At 41.6% G+C, this 15344-nt stretch overlaps 1 protein-coding gene across 4 annotated transcripts in view; it reads right to left on the bottom strand.

Annotated features, from left to right (window-relative positions):
* TIAM2 (TIAM Rac1 associated GEF 2) overlaps positions 1-15344 on the bottom strand; it is a 260365-nt gene that overhangs the window by 109694 nt on the left and 135327 nt on the right. For all 4 annotated transcript variants that reach the window (XM_074990337.1, XM_074990339.1, XM_074990336.1 and 1 more), the window contains 2 exons: positions 10393-10565; positions 8251-8475 (listed from right to left, as the gene is read on the bottom strand). In XM_074990337.1, the coding sequence (XP_074846438.1) occupies positions 8251-8475; positions 10393-10565 (398 nt within the window). The remainder of the gene's footprint in view (positions 1-8250; positions 8476-10392; positions 10566-15344) is intronic.

Genomic DNA, 15344 nt, shown 5'->3' on the forward strand with positions numbered 1-15344 from the left:
AGTGTGTTGCAAGCTTTCCACAAAAATTAAAAAGCTTAGGTCTTCTCACTTAAGATATGTGACTCCCAGCTTGGCTAGAGGTACATGTGTAAGCTCTGAACAAAACGGCAGTAGCCCTGAAAGTGGCTTGAGCTTGCCTCCCATGCACCTATCTCGGGTCTTGGACGGGGCTGTGCAACAGCAAGTAGGCCAAGCTGCAACACGAGCTGCCCCAGCCACACTACTCTTTTTAGCATGCTACCTTGAGCAGAGCTATCCTATGCAAGTCTTCATCCCCTGGGAATTACATCTCCCAACTACATTGCAAATAAAGCCTTAGCATGGAATTTTCAAAAAGGTTCAGTGTGGCCTAAGTCCGTACCCACAGCAGCCAAGGGAGGTTTTATACGGAGACAAAAGTTAGGCTGACTCTGAGTACAGTGCAACCAAGTTGCACATGTCACGGGTTAATGTGACCGCTGCTCCTGTCATGGGCAGCAGCTGTGAATCAGGCTGCCAACTCTGACAGAAGTGGGGAAACCGCTCCTGCCAGTTTCCTGGGTCTGCAAGGGGAGGGGAACCAGAAGCCAGGCAGCAGCCTGGTTCCCATCTTCCCTCAACTTGCATGAAAATTTGAGTTACATGGGGGTTGCAGGTACACAACCCCCACTTAACTCGAGGGCTTACTGTGCATAAATAGCACTTCATATGAGAAAATAGTACTTGAATTAGGATGTTTGTGGATACTCACGGAGTTAGGATTCAAACTCTCATATAATCATGGAATTCAGGCACCAAAGTTGAAAAATTCCATTTAAAACTCTTCTACAGAAACGCATTTTAAATAAAAACAAAAAAGAGCTGTCATGTTAGTCTTTAAAGCACTACACGACTGCTTTTTTGTTTTGATAGAATACAGACTAACACAGCTATCTCTCTGCATTTTAAATAAATGTAAGCTAAAACAGGGAGGGACAGGAAGACATGCAAGGATCTTCTGGAGAAAGGTTTACATGACTGTGTTTATCAGCCACGCAGGAAGCTAGCTAATCAACTCCAAAAGCACCAGCGATCGTGATGTGACGTTTAATGGCATTAGCAAAAGCTGTGGGCAGGGAATTTCAGGGATTGTCTTGTAGTCTTATCAAAACAAGGGATGTCTGGAACCAATCGGAGACTGAACTAATACCAGCTGCTATTTGTTTAAACCTTTTAAACTACAATAATTCTCCCTGCCCATGATTTATACTCTTGAAGACTAAAAGGGAAAAAACTTACAATTTAAAAAGCAACAACTTCAAAGTAAAACACACCATGCTCCAACATGTTAATTACAACCCATGGGCTAAAAACTACCATCCTTACTTTGCCTTTTGCTTGAATGAGGCAAATGTCCTATTGATTTCAGCCTAAGTTAAGACTGGAGAATTTAACCCCATCATGCACATATACGATAACTCCTGCTTTTAACTAAAGACCAGGGTGGTAGGGGGGTGGGGAGAGGTCAGTGCAACAAACAATAGGAAAGAATGGATGGAGGAGAACAACAGGTAAAGGATGTGGTTATGCATATGATGGGATAACTAACAGATATGATGGTTTTGAGACATTTAAGAAAACCCATATACTCACACACACAAGGGCCGTTTCTACACAAGCCACTTCCTTCGAAAGTGGCATGGTAATACACGGCCTGAAATATGTTAATGAGGCACAGATGCACATTCCCCGCGCCTCATTAGCATACGGTCAAGTCATTTGGAGTCCGGAAGACCTTTCTTCCGGACTCCACAATGCAGTGTAGAAGCGCGGCCCCCAGGGAGCTTCCAGAAGGAAGTCCTTCTTCTGGAGGCCCCTTCTTCCCGAAAATTTTTGGGAAGAAGGGGCCTCCGGAAGAAGGACTTCCTTCCGGAAGGCCCCCCAGGAGCCGCGCTTCTAAACAGCATTTTGGAGTCCGGAAGAACCATCTTCCAGACTCCAAATCATGTGACCACATGCTAATGAGGTGCGGGGAATTTGCATCTGCACTTCATTAGCATATTTCAGGCCGTGTATTACCATGCCACTTTCAAAGAAAGTGGCCTGTGTAGAAATGGCCAAGCAGAAAGCAGTCAGAGTACCTGGTCACATGGCAAGCTAGCATTTCTCCAATAACTGCAAGTATTTTGTTTGTAATAGTAAATATTTTGACTGGTAGACAGAAATCTGCCAGGCCAGTTATGGGGGCAGTGTTGGGAGGTGAAAGCCAAGTTCCCGTCAATTGTATCCAAGTCCCATTGATTATAGTCTGATGAAATGGGCATTCTCCACAAAAGCGTATTACCTAATAAATAAAATTGTTAGTCTTTAAGGTGCTACAGGACTGCTTGGTTTTTGGTTTTTTTTTTTTTGTTTGTTTGTTTTGTGTAGCTACAGACTAACATGGCTACCCCTCTGAGACTGGTTTTAATATCTTTGCCACAGGTTATACGCCACTTTGAAGAAGTGGCATGTGGAAAGAGAGTTAAAAAAGGAAAGGGATTGACACCGTGTACTCGGTATAGTCAGAAAAAGAGGTCCAGTTTTCGAGGGCAACAACTACATGGGTATGGGAGAAAAACATAAAAGGGGACATACAAATGAGTGCCCTGAGAGAGGAAAAAAAAAGTGAGACACCAACACATATTAAAAGGGGGCATCCAAGGAAGCAGAGATGAAACACATTTAAATGACTGCTCTAAACATGACCTCACATGAAAAACCTTTGTGTTCACTCAGACTGAACCAGGGTTACAAAAATGAATAAAAATCCTTGACACATTATATGATCTGAAAAACAAATTATTTCCATTGCACCAAACAAGGGTGACACAAAACAAAGAGAGCTGAAGTAAAGGCAAGGAAAAGGAATGATTTTCCTTTTTTGAATTGATGTGATTTAATGATGGGACAGCTATTTTCCCCCCATACAAAACACCTTGTGTTACTTGCTAATTGGAATTACTCCAGCAACACTACTTGCATCAGTAAGAATTGCAGAACTTTACCATAAGATTTTCTTTCAAATGGAATGTAGACGCTGACCTGGGGAACCAAGTGTGGTCCCATAGATTTAAAAGGAAAAAAAAAAATCACTGCTGTTTTATAGGAACAGTTTTTGCGGCACATTGCAACAACCACAAAAAACTCTTTGCATTCCATTCCTCAGTTCTCAGACACAATCCATATTACACTCATCTGGATGAATGAGTCACTCACTATCAGGGGACGGTGAAAAGATCTTTTTATTTTGTCATGTGCTCCTACAGAGAACTTGAAACAGCAATTAGGGCACTCTTCCAAGAATTTGTGTAACTGAAGGGTTACTTCAACTAGCTCTACGTCTTTGAAACCAAGTAGATGCAAAATGGAAGAGAATACAGTAAAACATTCCTGTGAAATCAACGGTATCCTTTACTTTCCATTCTGTGTAATAAGGCAGAAGCATTAAAGGAAATATCTTGAAATAACACGTATCAGAGAGGTAGCAGTGTTAGTTTGTATCTTCAAAAACAAGAAGTCCTGTGGCACCTTATAAACTAACAGATATTTTGGAGCATAAGTTTTTGTTGGCAAAGACCCGCTTTGTCAGATGCACGAGTCTGACAAAGCGGCTCTTTCCCATGAAAGCTTATGCTCCAAAATATCTGTCAGTTTATAAGGTGCCACAGGACTTGTTGTTTTTGAAACAACAAGAATACGGACAAACAAAAACTGCAGATTTTTTTCCCCTGCAACCACTGTCACTTTCTTATGACTGAAAGAACAGAATATTTACCATATTGACCTCACTAAGGAAAGGAGTCATCTCAGAACGATAGTACCAGTACCAAGTCCTCAACTCTGTATGATACCCACTTAGGAAACTTGCTGAATTGGGGCCAAAGCTTATTAGCCAACATGCCTTCTGCAAAAGGACAGAAGAATCGACCTGCAGCCCACAAACTCCAGCCTCCAGCACAGTTTCTCCAAATGCAGAGATGCTCTATATCTTGGGTTTAAAGAAAGTATTTTATTCTAAACCCTGGCTGATTTCCTTTCTTGATTCAGGATCTGTAAAATAGCAAATACACCAGTGTGAAGAGCAGAGCACCATTTCCCTAACTTCTCTCCCTCCCTATGTGCATCTTTCCCTAGTGGTGAGCTTACACCAAAGCATAAGCATCTTAATGAGGATGGCGAGGTCAAACTTACACACAAAAGTGATAAAAAATAATGGGCTAGAACCTCAGCTGATGCAAATCAGTGCAGGTCTATTGTAGTCAATGAAGTGATACTGATTTACACCACTTGCTGCTCTAGCTCAGTAAATCTAGTTATCAGTTGTTAGTCCTTGATAGTGCTACTTTTTATAAAAAATGAATTGGATTGATTGCACCTAAAGCTGTGTTTCTCCTGCTGAAAAACGGCAAGAAGTCATCTGAGTATTTTTGAAAAGATTATCTTTGGGGATTAGTACTCTGGCTGTTTACTCATGTATATTATTTAACAGTATTAAATTTCATTCTTTCAAAAAACTATTAAAAGTTGGACTTCAGGACATCAGTCTACACAATAAAAAGATCATGAAATTAAAGTCAATCAAATATATGTTACTGAAAATCTATAAAATGTTAAATAGAAAAACAACCTGTTTAATATTAATCTGAACATGTAATATGTTGTCCTTAAAGTGGTAATAACAGAAAGGAATGCAGAGATGAACTACCATATTTCAAGACAACTTTGGGTGAGCAGCATACGTTCATATTGATCTTCCTATTTTGGCTTTTATGGTGAAAGAAGAAATACACTTGGCTGAAGGAAACCAAGGAAAACTGCCATAAAAGTAATTAAGCACACGTCTGCTTCTGCCATTAACACTTCATTGTTTTAGAGCCTGCTAATAAACAAATACCTCTCCTCACAACTATCAGACAAGTGAGTTAAGTATAACGCGCACAGCAAATGTGAACCATGTCAGCTATGCCAAACTTACTTAAAAAAAAATACCATGATTATGTTACTGTCATAGAACCTGCAGAAGAAGCCCAGAATTTGTTTAAGCTAGCGTTAACCGAAGTTGCGCCCTACTAGCCTTTCTCTTTAAAGAAACTGATAAGAAAACAAGGAGGAGGAGGGAGGGAAGTAACCGTGTAATAGAAGAGTAGCAAATACATGTATAAAAACATTAAGGCTGTGTCTACACTAGCCCCAAACTTCGAAATGGCCATGTAAATGGCCATTTCGAAGTTTACTAATCAAGCGCTGAAATATATATTCAGAGCCTCATTAGCATGCGGGCGGCCGCAGCACTTCGAAATTGATGTGGCTTGCCGCTGCGCGGCTCGTCCCAACGGGGCTCTTTTTCGAAAGGACCCCGCCTACTTCGAAGTCCCCTTATTCCTCTGAGCAGATGGGAATAAGGGGACTTCGAAGTAGCTGGGGTCCTTTCGAAAAGGAGCCCCACTGGGACGAGCCGCGCGGCGGCGAGCCACGTCAATTTCGAAGTGCCGCGGCCGCCTGCATGCTAATGAGGTGCTGAATATGTATTTCAGCGCTTGATTAGTAAATTTCAAAATGGGATTTACATGTTTGGGGCTAGTGTAGACACGGCCTAAGAGATGCATATTATCTTTTGTCCAGGGTGGACTTCCCATTCATGCTGATAGAAGTTCCCCATGTGCACACATGCTGGGCTGTACTTTTGATTTATTTTGCAACATTCTGTTTTACATAATTCTTTAAAGATCTCTTGGACATTCACCGGAACCCACACGACTGAAGTCAAAGAGAATGTTTTAATTGTCTTTAACAGCAATTACACTGGACCTTATGACTGCTGCAAATATTGTGATTTGTTTGCCTGCTAATACAACAGTCAATGGGAGCTACAGCGTCAGCATTTGGGGCAGGGACAACGTACGGAATTCCCTGGTTACTCCTATGCATAAGAGCCAGAGGGGAGATGTGCTGATGCTCCCAGGAGCCCTGGGGAGTGGGGTAATCCAATGACTTGCTCATTGGTGAGAGTTTGAGGCTCAGATTAAAAGATCTAATGGGCAGGATATAGTCTGGGGGCCGTAATTTGCCCATCCCAATAGAAGATTATATAGCTAGCAAAGCCAGAGAAGAGACTTGTGAATTCATTGTGCATACACCATGTGCTGTTTGTGAATAATCCAACTCAGTTTTTGTCTCAGTCACTTGACCATGCAAGAAATTCTTAGAAGTTCAACAGGAATGACTCTTTTGCAGGGCTAATGACAGACTTTAATTGCAAAAAGGCTAACGCTAATTTATTTTCAATGAGCCAGACTGGAAAACAATGGAGATATTCAAGCCTCAGATGATGAAATTAGGAGAAATTAATATGCACTCATTAAGCCTGTATATATGAATCACACTAACCTGTTATAGTCTGTCTTTAAATGAATGGGTAAGCACATTAAATAAATATTTATCTGCATTACTTCTATCAGGGTACCACAGGTTATGAAACAGTAAAAGCGGAAGAGAGACTCTGCTCTGAATATCATGGCTTCAGATCTGAGTTTAGGTCACATGATTGACGGCCTGAGCTAAACCCCACAAATGAACGGGAGTCATTTTACTCACTTAATGGCCTTTGGATCCTGGGTCTTTACCCAAGCAAAACAGTCTTTTCTCATTGCTGGAGCTTTTCCATGTATACGGAAAGGTGCACACAGAAGGCAAAAACACTGCTAAAAACAGCAATGTAGGGAGAGGCCCTGTTGGGCCTGTGCACATGTCCATAGAGTTCAGGCATGTCCTCACTCTGCTAAGCCATGCTGCCCTATCTATCTATCTATGCTGTTTGTATTTGTGCTATGGATGTGTGCAGTCCATGTACTCCACGTGCCGCTGCAAAAAGTGCAGCACAGACATACCCTGTGATGTAGCCAAACAGGAGGTGCTGAGCTAGGACAGGGGTGGCTAATCCACCCCTCTGTCAGAGATGGGCACCTGAATCCCAAGCTGCAACATGGCACGTTCTTCTGCTCAGGATTCTCAGCTCCAAACGCTCTCTTGGTGTTAGGGGACGATACTGTTTTAACAGAATTTTTGAAAAATAAAGAATTGTTGGGCTAAAGACAACAAATATGAGAACAATTCTGTGGCTGGTCAGTCGCCTGAGAAGTGGGAAACCCAGGACCCATCCCCCTCTGCTCAAATGACTTGGTAAAATTATTTATTTACCCAGAGTGGAACAGCTTGAACAGAAGAGATGGGGAAATGCCCACAACAGCACATCTCAGTGCTTACAGCCCTCTCCAGAGACAAGTTTAAATTCCTTCTTCTCCATTAGGTGGTGGGGAAGGACTTAAATCAGACATCTCCAACCTAGCTCATGAGAAACCTAGCCACTAGGCTAGAAGTTATGAGGAAAGGCCTCTTCCCTACTCCAGGCCCCAGAATTTTTGTAAGAGTGGCGAGAGGGCCCAGTAAGGTAGGCAAGAGCTGAATTTGGTTACTGGATCAGGCTCCGCAGTCAAGTCAGGCAGAGAAATGCCTGTCTTCCTCTGTTTTTTACATTGCTCCAGAGCCAAAGCATCTGGACACTTGGTGTGGGGCTGCCAGGGCTTACGCTGAGAGGCAGAAAATATGCACTTGGGAAACTTCTACTGCAAACATCAGTAGTAGGCACCAAGCAAATTTAGGTACCAACGAAGTCTGAAGGCACCTCAGTTGGTGTTTGTGAATCCCAGAGGGACCTGATTTTGAGATTGAGATTCCTAAAGGGGCAATTAGGCCCTTAAATCCTTTTCTGTAGCTAGCCCTGTGAGTTTTGAATACAGACAGGCAAATTTTGCCCTAAAATATTAAGAATTCAGATTCCATAACTGTCTACTGGATTTGTTCTATGTTAATGATGATTCATTCTTAAATCTTATATGAATGACTAATAAACTGTAAGCAACAACAGAAGATGGGAATGTCTGGCTAATAATTCACCAAACAAAAGTACAGCATAGACCTTGCTTGACTTTTGCAGCATGCTTCAGAAATAGCCCTTTCCATATATGGAAACTTGATTAGTAGTCCTTACAGGCAAAGTTGTAGCAGTTAGCTTCTATAACTACAGGCAAGGCATTTTGTATGGCATTGTACAGCATGAATCCACAGGGATACTTGCTCTCAAGCCTAGGAAACATTAACAGAATCTAAACCCGGAGCAAGTGAGCTTTGTAGTCTTGTTACACGGATGTATTTATGACTAAGGAGCAGAAATTAATATATCATTCGTAATACCTGATTTTCTATGGCCTTCCTGTTTTTTGGATCGCTGACAATTGAAAGCTGTAACTCTGCCATCTTTTTCATCTTGCTATCCATATCAATCTTCTGTATAAGGCTCTTAGTCTGGTTCTTCAAAAGCCTGACAGTGTCCTCTTTCCCCAGCTTCTTTGCAAAGAGGGAGGCACAAGCTGAATGTATTGCTGTAATCCAGTTTTCCAGGTCTGTCTGGCTTGTTGCCTACAGAACAGATCAAGAAAGCAACATTATAATAGAAGGGGGCAAATGGCGTGGAAGTGATATGAAAAAGCTTTTGTCAGGTGCATTGGTTTCTAACAGCATTAGGCTTAAATCCGTGCAAGTGTTTAGAATTCAGCTAGATTTTTCTATAGTCTCCAGCGGCACATCTACTCTTTGATTAAAAAAACCCACAGCAGGACCACAGCTGGCCCAGATAATCTGACTGAGGCTCTCCCACTGAAAACTTTCAGTGTAGCTGCTCATGCTCATTGTGGAGTCCAGGCTCTGAGACCCCATGAGGCAGCAGAGTCCTACAACCTGTGCTCTAATCTGAGACTGAATAAAGGCTCAGCAATTTTTAGCCCCAATTCAGCTGAACCGGGTTATGAGACTTGGTGCCACAGGTTTTTTTTACTGAAATGTTGATACACCTCTTGACTGCTACACACTACCTTTTACTGTGAGTGCTGCAAAACCAGCAAGCACAAGGGAGCTCTTGAGAGTGGTGGAAGTGACATGACTTGTACAGCTCAACCCCGCAGCCCGTTCAGAAGTAAAACAGACAGCCTAAGAAGTTTCCTCCAGTCTGACTTGACCACTGAGATGATGGTCACAAAACTGATTTTCTGGGGACAGTAGTCTGCGTATTTAAACCATCAGAAATTATTGGAAGGGGCACACAGGGACAAGGGAGGATACATTTCTATAAAGAGTTTGCGAACCTCAATTATAAACATACAGTTTTGCAGCAACCCTCTTTTCTTCGGAGGATGGCTGGACTTTATGTGCCTCTCTGTGAGTACAGACAAGTGATTACTTTCCCTAGATTATTTTAACTACCTTTTTGGATTCCAAACCTCAACATTTATCTGAAGCAAAACTCCCTTTGAGGATAATGGATTCTGGGGAAGCCCCTCTGTATACAAGTGTGGAGTGCCAACAGAGGTATATGGAATTTAATAATACTGCTGATTTCCTATGGGTTATAACAGGCAAACCACAGATGCCTTACTGCTAAATGGAAATAAAAGGGAAGGGAAAGGAAGTGATGGAAACAGGGCTGTGCAGAAGAGGTTGAGGGAATAGCTGAGGAATGAAACTAAGGCGAAGAGAATAAAGGAGCAGGGCAGGGAGGGTGAGGATTGGAACAGTCAGTCTACACAGGGCACATTACTAATTATCACAGAATCACCGGACTGGAAGGGACCTTAGAGGTCATCTAGTCCAGTCCCATGCACTCATGGCAGGATTATCATCAAGAGCGAGACCATTCCTCACAGGTGTTTGGCTAATTTCCTCTTAATCTCAAAAGGCAGAGATTCAACAACCTCCCCAGGCAATTTACTGCTTAGCCACCCTCACAGCACATTTTTTCTAATGTCCCACTTATCCTGCCCTTGTGGAATTTAAGCCCTTTGCTTCTTGTCGTATCCTCAAAAGTTAAGAAGAATAACTTTTGTCCTTTCTCCTTGTAACCAGCTTTTACGTACATGGAAACTGTTTGGTCTCCTCTCAGTCTTCTCTTATCCACACTAAAACAGACCCCGCCCCCACCTTTTTTTATCCCAGTCTTCCTTTATAGGTCATTTTTTCTAAACCTTTGATCATTTTGCTTGTATTATATTATATGTAAAGACATAAGGACATAAAAACAGCCATATTGGGTCAGACCATAGGCCCATCAAGCCCAGTATCCTGTCTTCCAACAGTGGCCAACGCCAGGTGCCCCAGAGGAAATGAACAGAACACGTAATCATCAAGCAATTGATTCCTTGTTGCTCATTTCCAGCATCTGGCAAATAGAGGCTAGGAACACCCTCCATTCCCATCCTGGCTAATGGCCATTGACGGACCTATACTCCATGAATTTATCTAATTACTTATCTAAGAGATAAATAAAAATATTGTCTTCATTACCTGAAACAGATATACATCCCCAAAAGAATTGCTGAGGCAAAATACATTTTCTTTCTTGGGATGTTCAGGGACAGACTGCACTATGCTGTCTTCTGCGAATAGTGCATATCTTGGTGAATTGCTCTGTTCCATGGGATTCCTCCCATAAGTCTCATAAAACAGCAGGGTGCAACCTTTGGGGGAAAAATGAGAAACAAAGTGAGCTTCCAAAGTTCTCTTGCATTCTAATTATTTATTTGTATAGCATGCAGTGTTAGATGCACTTTAAGGACAGTGCATATCATTGCTATCCACCCTCAGAATTAGAAAGAGAAGTGTTATTAAACCTGGAAAAAGGCGCAGGTTAATGGTGGCTTTGTCAATAAGAAGAGAAAAACTGATAACAGGAAACAATTTTCTGAAAGATACAAACTTGGGCTGCAAAAATTAATTATAGCTTAGCAAGCTTAGAATGCCAAAATACTTGAAGCACAAAGAAGGGCTGCTCAGCTGAAGAAGCTGTTGTGTTTATTTAATATATTTCTGGGGCCTGTTCTCTCTCACCCAGTCATGTGGGACACTGTAATATTTGCTAAAGAGGATTAGCAAATACTCAGTACTTTTGATCTTCAAACACTGTACAAAATGATTCAGTGTCTCAAGAGATTAATTTCAGTTCTCTTAACGTCTATCCGCAAATCCTGTAGTAAGGCAATGATCTCTATCCAAATATCTTGGATGTTTTAAAGGATTTCCCTTTCTTTGACTGCATTCTCAGTTTCTCAGATGCAATGACATGCCAGATAGCAGACTGCCACATCTGCATCTTGGAACTAAAACATCAGTAACTAAAGACTACACATCTCATACAGCATGAAGGGACCTCAAGAAGTCATTGAGTCCAGTCCCCTGTAGTCACAGCAGGCCTTATCACCATCCCTGATTTTTTTTTTAAATAAATATAACCTGCCCCAGACCCTTGGAAGGCCCCCTCAAGGACTGAACTCACAATGCTGGGTTTACAAGGCCAATGCGCTACGCACTGAGCTATCCACTCCCTCCTAATCGGATAATCATAAACCAAATAAAAAGTTAGAGATGACCTGATTGCAGCCTGCAAGTACAGTTGAAGTTACACTAATTCAGACCAGAAATAAGGTGCAAATTTTTAACATTGAGGGTAATTAACCATTGGAACGATTTACCAAGGATTGTGGTGGATTATCCATCACAGGCAATTTTTAAATAAAAGTTGAATGTCTGTTCTAAGAGACACACTAATTTAAACAGGAATTAACTCTGGGAATCCCTATGGCTTTTGTTATACAGGAGGTCATAATAGAAGATTGCAGTGGTCCCTTTTGGCTTTTTAATCTATGAATATATATCTGTCCTGAGCTACAGAAAATACAAAGGGTCTGAATCTGCACCAAACAATAATTAACAGTCCATCTTTTTCCCACCAGTTTCAAATTAGGAAGCACTATAATGAAATTTAGGAGCAAAACTTAGGTTTTGCTATAAAGTGGTGATTGAGGATAATGGTGTGTCTTTGCATGCATATGTATGTACACTTATGGTGTGTCCCCCAGGGATGCCGTACAAACTAATACAAAGAGAAATGTTTTGGTTTTATACTTTTTTCAAAAAATAACTGAAAATAGATTCCCGTCCCCCACACACACACTTTTAATGTTCCCCTGGCTAGTGCTGGAAATCCAAAATCACAGTGTTCTACTTCATGAGAACTGGAGATGTGACCTCGGTCACCAAGTTTAGACATAACACCAGGTCCAGCTTCAAACTTCCTCAAAGTTCAGAGGTGTTTGGCTGCTGTTCTCCAGTACTGCACAGTAGAGAGATCAGTGCATGCTGGTTGTTGAGGATCTAAGTTATTTAAAGCCAGCATTCTGGCTGAGGCCCCTCTCCCTAGAGAATTAAGAACAACACAAGTGAATCTCCAGAGTATCATTTCTGTCTCTAGAGAGAATTAAAGGTAAAAAGTAAACTCATAAATTGGCACCAGCTACATCTTTGCTATGAAGAAGATCGATGCTGCCACAGGTGATCTTCTTGAGTTCAATCCAGCTCTTCTGGTAGGAACATGCTAAAACTGAACTCGGAGGGTGCTCCCATCAACACCAGTGCTCCTGCTCCTCACTCTGCGGAGACTGCACACGAGTTTGAATTAAGGTACATCTTCTCCAGCTACATAATAAAGCATAGCTGGAGTTGGGTATCTTAAGCCAACCCTTCCCCTGGTCTGAGAGAAAAGAATTCTCTCCTTACTATACGCCAGCACTTAGGGCATTGTAAGCCAGTAGCTGGAATGGGCTGCACAACTATTTATGTGCCCTTCCCTAGTCACACACATACAGCCGGGCTGTCTGACAAAACTGGCCAGCATAATCACAGCTTTGTCCCCAGCTTACCTATGCCTTTCCCTCATACAATAGGGCCATAGTAAGAACTCTGGGCAGATGCAGTGACAGGGGCATGATTAGCTCTCAACAGCACGGTACATAACAGGCAGTGTGCCTAGTGGGGTCTCATATAGTTCAGTAGCTTGGGCATAACAGTACCAAATCCAAATTCTACACCTGCATACACAAGCATCGGTGTTCCGACCCAGTGACAGGAGGGGGCAAAGGGGGCAGCTGCTCCTGGGCCCAGCATTTCCAAGGAGCCTGGAAGTTCAGCTGCCACTGCAGTAGCAGAGGCATTAGCTGGAGCACCGGGCCTCTCTGAAATGCTACAGAGCACTTTGCCGCCACTCCCAAGGCTCACTGCCCTAAGTTTCATCCTTAACACCCTTGGTTCCGCTCCTGCTGGGGGCAGGGAGCCGCTCCCATCCCCCCTTGCCCCCAGCAGCTGTCAGCATCACTGGCAGTTTTTTAACTATGTACACACATGTTGCACAGATATAAATGACCACCCAAAATGCAGGGAAAGGGAGAACTGGACCTTTGAGGTTTAGAAGCAAAATCTACTTTTAATGGACTGGTGCTTTTGTTCCCAGTTTGTTTCAGTCACAGCACTATACGATCTCAATGTAATATGACTTAACAGGATTAACAGTTTTGTTTATAAAAAGTGCAAATTAAATTAGTTTAAATGTTTTTAGGATATCATTAAGGTGTTATAAGACTATAAGGAAGGATATTTAATTATATTATTTTATCCTAATAGCTTTCCACTAATGCTAAGGTTTTCAGAGGAGCACGAGTTCAGCCAAGTAACAGCAGAGCTATGATCCTTATACATTGATAGGTCCACACACTTTCTCTATTGCTGATGTCTCCCTGGAATTGATTATGGTCTATGTGTTTTGATCAAAGCCTATGCTGACGGGCACCTGGTGGGAAAACCAATATTCCTTGTTAAAGTAAATTAATTAGGAGGGGACAGATGGGAAGGAGCATTTACTATTCAAGCTCAAATCTTGACAGCATACCAAGTAAAATGGAGGCCTCAGGACACGTTTGGCAGGTAACCAGAAAGTTGTAAGCCTTTTGCATAAATTAAATACATCTCAGTAGAATTCAGAGAAACATGCTCGTATCCATTCAAACGTGGAGGTTTTAAATATGTATTACTTTAAAATATTTTGGTTATTTAAAATTTCCAGAACAAATTAACTCAACATTTGATGAAAATCTATAAAAGAAATTCTAAAGCAAGTTAACCTTGTAATAGGATGCCGGACATATAAACAAGCATTTCAAATCCCCAAAGGCAAGTTCATTCTAGAAACAGAAATCTTTGCAAGACAAGTAAAGCGTATGCTTAATCAATGGAATGAAGAAATACCTATTTATTAACAACTAATACAGACAAATAGATCCAGCACATGAAGGTAACTATAACACTAATTTCTCATGGAAAGCATTCAAGATACAGTACCAGGACTCTCAGAAAACACGTATAACATATTTAGCACAAGATGCTTCACTTGTACTTTTGAAAGATTTCTTCAAGATCGCTTAAACTCATATTTACATGTAAAAGGTTCAACAAAGGTGAGACAACAGTGGCATTCACAAACTGCTTTTTCTCTTTACATATGGCATTTGCAGCTCTGATTCATTTTACTGCCTTGGTAACAATAAGGGAAGGTGATTTATCCTGTTAAATCAGTCTAACTGCATTAAGGTTGCTTAACAATAGATCTAAAAATTATTGTACAGAATTATTGATTTTTTTCCCCCTTTCCTGCTGGTTTACTTTGTATGACTTGACATTGAAGCATTTTGAACATTGAACATTGCCAATTCTTAGACCACAATATTTCCTTTTTCTCCACTTTTAGACCCATGCATGAGTCAGGTAATAATCGTGAAAAGTGAAACCTCTGGGAAGGTTATTATTTTCTCTCCTTCAACCCCAAATACACTAGGAATTTTTTTAAAACTAATTTCCTTACTAATTAACTCAGCATCATATTTACTAGAAGGCAATTCCCAGCAGTGTACTCTATAAAATTTAGGAAACCATGTATTGAATTCCTTCATCTTCCCACACAAATGGTATGTTGTGTTTCCTCCACATAGTCAATGATGCAATCCTTTATAGTAACACATCTGCTTTCGCCATTACACTCAGCAGCAAATGCACAACCTTAGCTACAACCCCAAGGTCACCCACAACCAGCTTCTCCACATAGCTCCCTACACCCCTAAATCCAACAGACTAGCTACACATTGTGCTGTTTCATGGCAAGGTAAGCAGGGTAAGAGCAGTGAGGAGTGCAACGTGCAGCCATAATGTAGGACAGTAGTGAGTGGATGTAAAATGCCACAGGAAAGAAGAGATTTTTGTGCAGTGGACACGGGGCCATACCTGGACTGGGGTGAACAAGGCTGCACACGAGTTCTAGGAAAAAAAGGAACTAGCCCTCCCTCAACTGCTACTATCTTAGCAATATGGGATGCCCTTTGTGTGTCAGTGCTGTAGCACAGGGTCACTTGTCTCTC

The sequence above is a fragment of the Carettochelys insculpta genome, chromosome 3, assembly GCF_033958435.1.
Source record: "Carettochelys insculpta isolate YL-2023 chromosome 3, ASM3395843v1, whole genome shotgun sequence".
Classification (NCBI taxonomy): Eukaryota; Metazoa; Chordata; order Testudines; family Carettochelyidae; genus Carettochelys; species Carettochelys insculpta.